General features: G+C 42.8%; 1 protein-coding gene across 1 annotated transcript; it reads right to left on the bottom strand.

Moving 5' to 3' along the window:
- Positions 1–6: 6 nt before the first annotated feature.
- LOC134883187 (uncharacterized) lies at positions 7–9479 on the bottom strand. Its single transcript, XM_063911443.1, has 6 exons — positions 9319–9479; positions 6440–6663; positions 5943–6045; positions 5639–5743; positions 4609–5123; positions 7–3987 (listed from the first exon to the last, which is right to left on the bottom strand). Exons 1-6 carry the CDS (start codon positions 9358–9360, stop codon positions 2505–2507), a joined length of 2472 nt encoding a protein of 823 aa, XP_063767513.1. The 5' UTR covers positions 9361–9479; the 3' UTR covers positions 7–2504.
- Between the last annotated feature and the right edge of the window lie 806 nt (positions 9480–10285).

Raw genomic sequence — 10285 nt, 5'->3', positions numbered from 1 at the left:
GTGAGTGTTAAATGTACTAATACTACAATGTTAATCTCTAGGCTGTATATATACAGCCTCCATAACACAGCTATAAACCTACAGAGTCACATGATAAACCACTGGAGATGTCTGGTGGCACCAGCATGTCCTATTACTAACTCCAGCCTCGTCTGCACCTTCTGAAAAAATCAATATGTACATGTCATAATGACACAAAACAACAGTAAAATTCAATTTAGCCATTTAAAGAGACAATAATATTCACGTTTTGTGTTCACTCTCCGAAAATGGTAAATCAAAGTTTTTTCAGCTTTTTAATAAATTAAGTAGATTTTAAAAGTCATAAAACTGTTCACATTGGTTTTGAAACCATCACAAGAAAAATATTGAAATATGTCCAACACAATGACAATAAACTTATTTTGTCCTTCATAAATCACTATGATAGTTTATAAAGAAACATCAACACACAGTCGTTCTATCTACAGTCGTTCCACTGGCCTTAGTCCCTGTTACAGAAAGGTAGGGAAAACTTTTCGTATAAAAAATGATGTGCAAAAAGTTGTTTTCTTAGGTCCCTCTCATGGAAAACGATGTAAAGAAATAATGTAAATATGTACATAACCATTTTGATTCTAGGATTACTGTACACTTGCGGTGACTCGCCACGTTTGTGCATCTGTTTGATTTAAACAACTTACTGCATTTGATGGACACCTGACAGGAAGTGCACACAACACTGTCATTGTAAAACTAGCTTGAGGTATTATTGCACATTTTCCCGAACTGCAGACTGGAATCAGTAGATTTCAGACTAACTCACACGGTACCTGTCTTTAGTGGAATGTCAACACTGACTGTAGTGCTGTAGTGTCTATCCTGACTGTCCAGATGCTGCAGCAGTCTGGACAACCTAACATATGGTTGACTCGCAGTTTATCTTCTTTCTTTGAAATTGTCTCCACACTGTCAACTCATCACACAGATTTCAGTAGGCATGCATAAGCTGTTAGCTGGGTAGGTAGATATGTAAACATCCTGCCAACAGTAAAGACACCAGCAGGAACAGGGAGCCTTGTGCCATAAACAGTGAATCTTATGCTGCATTCAAGCCATGTCGGCAGAAAAGTAATAATGACTTTTGTTATTACGACATCACACATTATGGTGCTTTCATTTTGAAAATATTTAAGGTCTATCATCTCATCTTCCATCCAATTATTACAACTCAGTGTTTGCCGTTACTGTGTTTTCTTAGTACAACATCAGCTGATTTTATACATAAACGCTGTGGTCAAATTGTTTTGTGTGGCACATTGTTCCCAATGCCTGATCAACACGGTTTCACTAGTGTTTCACAACCTAGTAAACCCTGTTGCATTTCTCATTTCCATTACAAAAGCTCTCTGGACTGATATTTTAATTGTAAACAGAGTTTCTATAAAAACCTTTCAGGATTTGGTATCAAATCTCAGTTGTCATTTTCTGCATTGCTACAGTTGATGTGTTCTGTGGGCCTGATGTAAAAGTAGTCGTGTGTGGTCAATCATTAGTGCACAGCCAGGTTCATCATGCAGAACAGTATTGCTCCCCGAAACATCATTGTCTGTTTGAATATTTGATTTTGTTTGTCATTTTGTCAAAGATTCTGTGAAATAAATGTAGCAGAAGATGTAGCATGAAACACATGATGCAAACATACACGCTTATCTGACCTTTTTTGTCTTTACAAACGTCATGCACTGACACACACATTTTGTTCCGAGTGCTGTACAGTGATCACACACCCACACATAAAGCTATCAGTTGAGGTGATGTAGTGAGTCTCACACATATATTCATTAAAGGAACAGTCCAACATTCTGTAAGTCGTCTTGTTCACTGCCATCCCCACAGTTATATGAGAAGATGGTTATCAGTTTCTTCTTTGAGATTCAAGTACAGAGATGAAGAGGACCCTGTTCTTCTTTAGAAGATGACTAAAATCTCAAAAATACTCCAAAAAGGATAGAGACAGCAAGCTGAATGACACACAGTGGAACTATAATGTAGGTACGTACTTTATGGAAAGTCCTGTTTTGGGGTGGCATACTTGTATATACAACCATAGAGGGGTCTGCATGGACTTACGAAGTTGGAATGTGCAGGCTCTTTTAAAACTATCTATCCTGCATGGTCTAAAGTGCATGGCCAAGTACATTTAGGGTCCCTACTCTACTTTTGCTAGTGAAAAAGGTGTATAACCTAGGCACAAATTAAGGTGCAAAGACGTTGTATTCAGTCTCTTGTGCTGCTTTGTGAAAGGTGTAGGGAATGAATCAAACTGTTTGTTTGAATCAGACAGGATAGGAGTTTTTTTATTCCCACTTAAGATTAAGCTGGTACAGGTCACACAGAAGAAATTGATATCCATCTAACCGTTGACATGGAAAAGACAGAACAAGAGGAATCACTAAAATGTGGTCATGTTAGCCTGACATCACACTCTCACAGAGTTATATTTAGACGTGGTGCCCATGCAGTTAGACGGTGGTGACCGTCAGCAGGGAGCTGGTACACAGCCTGTCCTCATGGTTGTTCAGCCTGGTCCCATGAGTCAACAGCTCCTCTACTGTCGTCCAGTCATCCAAAAGCTTCCTGTTCCTCAGACGACTTAGCTTCCTCTGACTCAGCTCCAGCACTGTGTTGCACCTCCCTTCTGTAAAAGCTCCACCTCCTCTGCTGTCCAGCATAGAGCCTTCTCCAAGAGAGACTCCTCCTCCTCCTCCAGCGATTGTTCCACCCCTGACGAAAGCGTCTCGTAGAGTCGCTCCTCTGGCCTGCATCTGCTGCTGCTGCTGCCTCTGCTCACGGGCCAACAGAAAGTGTTCCCTTCTCTCCATGCGACTCCAGTAACGACCCATGAGCATGTCGGTATTGGTCTCCTCATCTGTGCTCATTCCACTGCGTTCATCCGCTAGCTGAGACGCCCGATCTCTTAAGAGCTGGTTCCTGGAGACCCGTGAGGTTGTATTGGGTTTTGCGCATGGATTGGGTTTTGGCTGAATACCAGAACAGGGATTAGGGCTTGAATTCTCATTTATGTGTCCTTTCTTTGCGTCCCATCCTACTGCACAGCCAGCCCCTGTGTGGCCCTCCAGGGTGCTGTAAAGACCTCTTCCTCCCCCGCCACCCTGAGACTGACGGTTGGCAGGTTTCGGCCAGGTGTCGTTGACGTCACCAGCCTGAGGAGGGTTAACCAAACTCTGCAGGTGCTGCTGCTCTCTGGCTCGGCTCCTCACCAGCTCCTGCTGCCTCTCTCTGTCCATCTCTTCCTGAATCTCTGCCTCCCTTTCCCTCTCCCTCTCCCTTTCCCTCTCTCTCTCCCTCTCCAGCTCTTTTTCATGAATTTGCCTCTGTTGTTCCAGTTCCCTCTTCCTCTCTCTTTCCCTTTCTGCCATCAGTTGCTCTGGCATCATGTTTCTTTCTTGCGAGTGCCACCATTCATGGTGAGCAATCTGTGCATTAGTGTTGTTGTCGTAGCATCGCTCATGGGTGTTGGGACTCCTGATATGCCCTAAAGCATTGGGGTGTTGTTGTGGTGGGACAGCCAGGCTTGCTGGGTGAGAAGCCATCACACCAGCTACTAGCTCACCTTCCTCTGGCAGGCCCGGTGGCAGGACGTTATGTTGGGGCACACCTCCACAGTGATGCAGGGTTTCTGCACAGTAGGAGGGGGAAGCTGGGTGGCTGGCCCGGCGGCGGTACTCCTGTGGAGGAGGACGATGGTGCAGAGTTCTACTTCTTCTCAGCATACCTACTGAACTGGAGCCCTGGTGGTGCTGCTGCTGTATGGGTACCAGTGGTCTCCGGTGGCTGGAGGGGGTGCTGCAGGTGGAGAGGACTGGGGCATTAATTCGTGAGAGTGCAGCATGGGCGTGGGAGGGGTTGAACAGGGCTCCACTGCTGGAGCTGTGACGGCTCAGACAGGGCCGGTCAGCTTTGTGGAACTGGACCGATGAAACCCTGACAATCAAACAGTAAAGTCAACAGGCAGCATTGACACATGTTGAAATAATTAAAGCAAAAATGTTATAAATATGTTATCTTCAGATATGTCTATTTCACAAGCTATGATATTCTGGACTAATTTGATTGGTGTTCTTGATAGATTTCAAAGAATATTAGCTTCAAACATACCAGAAAACATTGTTAACAATTGTAACTGGTTAAGGATGAAGTACATTTTGCTACTAATGGTCTAGTTTAGACTGTTTTTTAAACAAGAGATTACATTTAAAACTAGGGGAATAACTGGCTGTTACTTTGGTAAAAACTGTCCTTTGTGAGTGAAGTAAAGGCAGAACAAAATCAACAAATTCCTAATGGGTTACTGGCATCTTATTTTTAGCTCCACAATGTTGTTACTAAACCACTGGGTGAGCCATCATTCTTCTGGTATTGTCAACAGGTTATGAGTGTTTCCATAGAAATATAGAATTGTTATTCAGGTGCAACTGATAAACTAATGTTAGATAACTCTAATAGCAATTCTGTGTCTTTTTAGTACTTCAACTTCAACTTCAGTCTCAGATGCTGTTGTTAAGAAATTACATTTTTCTTGTCACACCTTAACCGTCATTTTACCTGAAAAGTCCCCGCGGTGGGAGATCCATGATGGACCCAGTGCTGTCCTCAATATTGACCTGCAGGCGCTGACACTGAGGCTGCATGGTCAGTGCCTCAGGGATGGCCTCCAGCAGCTCCCGGTGACTCTTGGGGCAGCTGTCACGCCGCTCCCGCCTCTCACAGGGTTCGCCCTGATGCTGCAGCCTGGCGTTGTACAGCCGCATGCGCTTTTCCAGGAGCCTCTGGAAATGCCTGAACTCGCCGGTGCTTACGCTGTAGAAGCCCGAGTCACTGAGTTCCGAAGAAATAAAGGACTCAGAGGAGGGAGAGCCGCCACCTCCGAAGCCCCCACAACCCCCTGGGGCGAGGGCCCCATGTGAATGACAGTCCTCCAGGCCTCCTTCCTCAGTCTCCAGCCCAGAGAGGTCCCCCTGGTGGATGGAGCCATCAGTCCAGCCCAGACCGCTGTCCAGCTCATGGTGGAGGGGCATGAAGCCCAGTGGCTTCTCCATCATGAAGTCCTCGTCATCAGTCTACAACAACACACATCTTGAGTCCCAAGGTAAGATTCCCACAGCAATACACAAAATAACAGCATGCCTACATATTTTATCAGATGTCTATTCCCCCCGTACCTTTTAGGGGCGACTAAATGCATCTGCAGCAGTATGAAACTGTCAAATATTAAAGTTGAATAAGTGACTCATAATCGACTTATTCTTTGATCTGATATTGCATTACTTAAATACATTTTTTATCATTTATTCAGGCACATTTATGTTTTTGACCAATTGGACAAAATGTATCATACACACGCATAGTTTGTGGTATTGGGTTAAAGACTAGCCTATACGTAGATGCTGTTATTCTGTTTTTAATTCCAACAAACAAAACAATTGCAACAAACAAAACAATTGCAACCACTCTCAGTTCCTGTCATTTCTTTTACTTTTACTGAGTTATTATGTTTAGTGTTAGTTCTGAAACTCCAGCATCTTAATCTGCAGTTATTAAGATTACAACATAAGCTATTAGATACAAAGCATACCTGACTGTGGAAGCCGTTAGGTTCTTCTAAGTTTGCATTGCAACATCCCATCAGGCAGTTCTGTCCCTTTTGTCCACGGCCAATCAGTTCTGGGTCCTCAGGGATCTATGATAAGAAACAAAGAAAATTAGAAACAATACAAAGCATGGTATGTTTATGGGTTCTTCATTTCTTGCTGATGCAGGAATTCTTTTTGGAAAACTGTTGCTGAGGCCAAAGTGACATCCAGTATTTGTTTGCAGATTAATACAGTTACATTTTAACATTTATATTTAATGTGTGTATTTATGGTTCTTAGTGTCACCTTGTGGCTGATGTCCATTGTGTCCCGTGGGGAACTGGACAGGTAGCTGTACCGTCCTGCATCACAGTGATCTTGTGGCAGAGCAAGATGGCTGTAATAAAGTCTGACAATGGAGACAAAAACACAGAATTAAGACCAAATTATTAATTTAAGATCCTGTTATTTAGTAGAACCTAAGATCCTATATACAGCTTTTATCCATCATTCCTATTGATCATAATATGTCTTACTTACTAGCGGCATTGCTGATTATGGCATGAGTTTTTGTAACATTGTGCTGTTGGTTTGGCTGTGACCTGATTTACTTGTTGTAGTTGTTGTGTAAAGGACCCAAACGTATATACTTTACTGACATTTTAGAAGATGTTTCAATTTTTAGACATTCATTGAAAATTGTATTTGTTTTGAAGCGGTTTGAAGTGGCAGCCAGCTCCACAGTAGTTAGAGTATCACTAAGCTGTTTGGATTTTTATCACAATATCTTTCTGTTTGTATACCTGTCCTGGTAGGAGGGACTGGAGGCATTGTGCCCCGCCCCCATCATTGGGAGTGGCAGGTTAAGGTGCTGCAGGTTGAGGGGTAGAGGCTCCCAAATTGCCCTGTCTGCCTCGGTGCCACACCCCCTCTGACCCTTGATCTGCATGGTGATTGGACGCTGAGTGGCCGCCAGAATCCGCAGAGCATCGCGCTGGCTCAGGTTTGCAAGACTCCGCCCACTCAACTGAAAAAAAAGCACAAACAGGGTAAAAGAAGCAATGGCAGGTTAGCAAACATATTCCCATTACTGCACTCGGCAGACCTAGTGGACACGATGAGCCATGTTTGTTTTCACCTAAAGAGTTTCAGTGCACTGTTCACTATCCATTTTGCTTTAAGTTGGTGTCCATAGAGGTATGCAGATATTACAAGAATAGTCTTTAATCGGAAATGCATTCATTTAATTCTTAATGCATTGATAGTGCTAATGTCAGTTTGTAAGAACAGTAGGTGGCTGTAATGATAATAAGCTGTGACTGTGATTGCTATTTTGCTAGGTAAGTGTATGGGCGGGGTTTGGATACATCAACTCCACCCCCTGTACTGCTCTAACTCTTTAAATGAAGTCACAGCACGAGATGGTTTTGCCCATATATGGAAAGTTGGCTTCCGTTTTGTACAGTAAAGACACGTCATTCATCTATTTATACAGTCTGTCACAAAAATAGATAAGGATTTTTAACCATTTATGAGTCTGAGGTGCCAAAAAGCCTTTTTTTAGTATCTATTAAATAAGTCATAAAACTACAAGCTTAAAGAGGCTAAAAAGTAAAGATGTAGAGTATGTTCTCTGGGAATTAAAAAAATACCACGAACATACTGCCCTTACACATTTCTCCTTTAATTAAATGTTTATATAAAAGTACTGATCAGTGGAGCTTCATTCTATCTTGTGATCATGTCAGAGCTTCTGATTTAAACCTTTCTCAATCTTTAAGGGAATAAATGTGTCTTCTCATGGCAACTCTGTTGACCAATTTGATTTGTTATTCATCTAAAGCTGGTGTATGCAACTTTCGAAACACTTTGCTAGTATACTAGATTTTAAAAGTTATCGAACTGAAGAAAAATTCCCAAGCCTTCCTTCAAACCTCACTTGAAAGCCATCCACCCAAAATACATGAAAGAGTACTGCTAAAGTTGATCAATACAAGATTCGTACAATCGATCCTTAACAATTGTTGGTAAAGTAAATCATATAAGCAGGATGTATGTATGTCAATATTAAAATGCATTAAATCCTAGATGACCTCCATTACAGTATGTTAACTCCATGCACCAACAGTGAAGCGCATTAAAGTAGCATTCTCTCTAATGGCCAGCATTGGGCAACTCCTGATGAAGTACGATTGCATAGAAGTCTATGAAAAAGTGACCCTAGTTATAACTTCATTTGTTACCTTAGTAAACAAATTTCTAATGAGTTTGTTGTCTCAACTCCTAGTTTCCAGTCTTCTTCAATACAGCATTATGTTGATATTTAGAGTAAAATAGACGATAAAGCAGGGTATGCTTTAGGGTGTGGCTACCTGGTGATTGACAGACCACTTGTTCTAAGTTTGGGCCCTCGTACAATCACGTTTTCGTCTTACAACTCCAACCTTTCACAGTATGTTTACAATTCTTGAAAGTTAATTGTAGCATTTTGGTCACCTAGTCTTAATCAGTGTTTGGTTGTTCTTTGCTCCACCATCTTGACGACAGCAATCCTGATGATTTCATGGTGATATTGCCAGGGTTGTGTCAGTTTGTGGCTGTTGTGGGTGTGACTGATAAGAAGGACTTAAAGCCAACATATTTCCGCCTCTGCTGCACCACTGTCTTTAGATCTTTCCCTGGTAAGTTCAACAACTTAAATTACAAGTTATGCTTTGGTCCAGTTTTGCAATGTGGGAAAACAGCATCACTGATACCACAATACAATTTGAGGTACAACGCTGCCATTTTAACTGCAAGTGTGATACACAATACGGAATGAAAACTCTGTCTTACTTGACATAATGCAACTAGGTCACAAGGCACAGCTCTGCTTGCAGACAGATGGTGGATTTACTGGTATATAACAGTCAAATATCTGGCCATTTAAATCAAACATGACATGGTTCCACTAAAGGGTTAACACCTACGAGCTATCATCAGTCTCATCCTGTTTCACACACGCACTCACATGCACACACACACACACACACACACACACACACACACACACACACACACACACACACACACACACACACACACACACACACACACACACACACACACACACACATGCAGCTCAGCAGCATTCAAATTAGACGCATGAACAGTATTGTTAGATCCAGCACATCACATCCATGAGTCACCCTCCGCTACATTCAACCAGGCACACACGTAGACTCACAAAAACACACACAGATAACATGAGCGGAGAAGTACAAAATGGCACCTGTGTGTGGCTACAGAGGAGGGCAGTAAAACGACTGTGAGCCATCAGCAAATAGAGATGATGAAAATAAACCACATTCTCGCACAGAAGATGAAAATTCGACATATTGAAACGTACAAAAATTGACATGACATTTAAAGATTTAAACACGCATAAATTAGGTTTCTTAATACACACACACAAATGCATAGTCCTTAAAAAATCATAATATTAAGCCATTTTGTATCTGCATTCACACACGCACGCTTACGCTCACGATCACACACACAATCTCACACACACACACACACACACACACACACACACACACACACATACACAAACACAAAACTGAACTGCTCTTTCATAACTTATCTTCATCTTCGAATGAGACGTCATTTATAACATTAAGGCACGTCTTTTGATGCTCACCGTTTGGTCCCCCATCCAAGGTCCAGAGAGCCAGCAGCCCATCGTCACGGCAACGGAGGACAGCTGCCTAGGCTCCTGCAAAAATCAACGATGCTGCTGCTTCCTCCAGCAGATCGTCTCCCCCTCCTCCTCCTCCTCCTCCTCCTCCTCCTCCTCCTCCTCCTCCTCCTCACTCTCTCCTCAGTTTGCGCTTCACTACCACTCTCTCCTCAGCATCTGTGCTCACAATCTTCCCCTCTTCTTCTGTTCCTAATTTTAGTCTCTTTCTTTTTTCTTCTATTTCTCAAGCCTCTGTATTCTCTCCCCTCCCCCCCTCTACAGCTCCAGGTTTTAGCATCCTGCACTCACGCACACATACACTCATGCAAGCATTCGGCTCTGCAAACATAAAAATATGCGCAGGCTGACGTTCAGAGATGGTGAGGGAAACACACGCAGTCACACGGTGAGGATGGTGCCTGATTGGTGGCATGCTAAGGGTCATCAGCCAATCAGAGGCAGTGGTGTCCCTCTGGATGTCTTCCTCCCTGACTGAAACTCCTCATGAAGCCTCGACGTGTGCAGGAGGGGAGCCTGTGCTGCATCGATACACACAGTAACAGAGGAAACACACCATCCATCTTACAGCTATCCCCTAGGATCCTCCGGCAGATGCTGCGCAAGGGTCACTGGGAAATGTAGTCCTTCATGTCTAGCAGAAGTCTTCTCCTTCAGATTGTGGTCAGTATTAGGGAGAACTTCAGTACACAAAAAAGTGATCACTGAAAGGGACCTGAGGATAGTCTGTGATCTAGACAGACCTGTGGTGCCTTGATACTATATAAGGGTGTTTTCACACTGGTATTATAGTCTAGATCCATTGTTTTCATCACCTTAACTAGACCAGATAACTGTTTGAATTGAAAACATGACTTTCACCTAAAATTGACTAGCAATGAGCAAAGAAAGCTTTAGGCAAAATAATTAC

This window comes from Eleginops maclovinus, chromosome 20 (assembly GCF_036324505.1).
Source record: "Eleginops maclovinus isolate JMC-PN-2008 ecotype Puerto Natales chromosome 20, JC_Emac_rtc_rv5, whole genome shotgun sequence".
Taxonomy (NCBI): domain Eukaryota; kingdom Metazoa; phylum Chordata; class Actinopteri; order Perciformes; family Eleginopidae; genus Eleginops; species Eleginops maclovinus.
This window is presented reverse-complemented; position numbering and strand designations above follow the sequence as displayed.

Coding starts and splice junctions, on each gene's coding strand:
- LOC134883187 (XM_063911443.1), bottom strand. CDS start 9,360: ATGGGCTGCTGGCTCTCTGGACCTTGGATGGGGGACCAAACG. Junction 6,046..6,439: donor AGTCCCTCCTACCAGGACAG/GTATACAAACAG, acceptor CTCCATTGTCAG/ACTTTATTACAGCCATCTTG. Junction 5,124..5,638: donor CTAACGGCTTCCACAGTCAG/GTATGCTTTGTA, acceptor GTGTTGTTGTAG/ACTGATGACGAGGACTTCAT.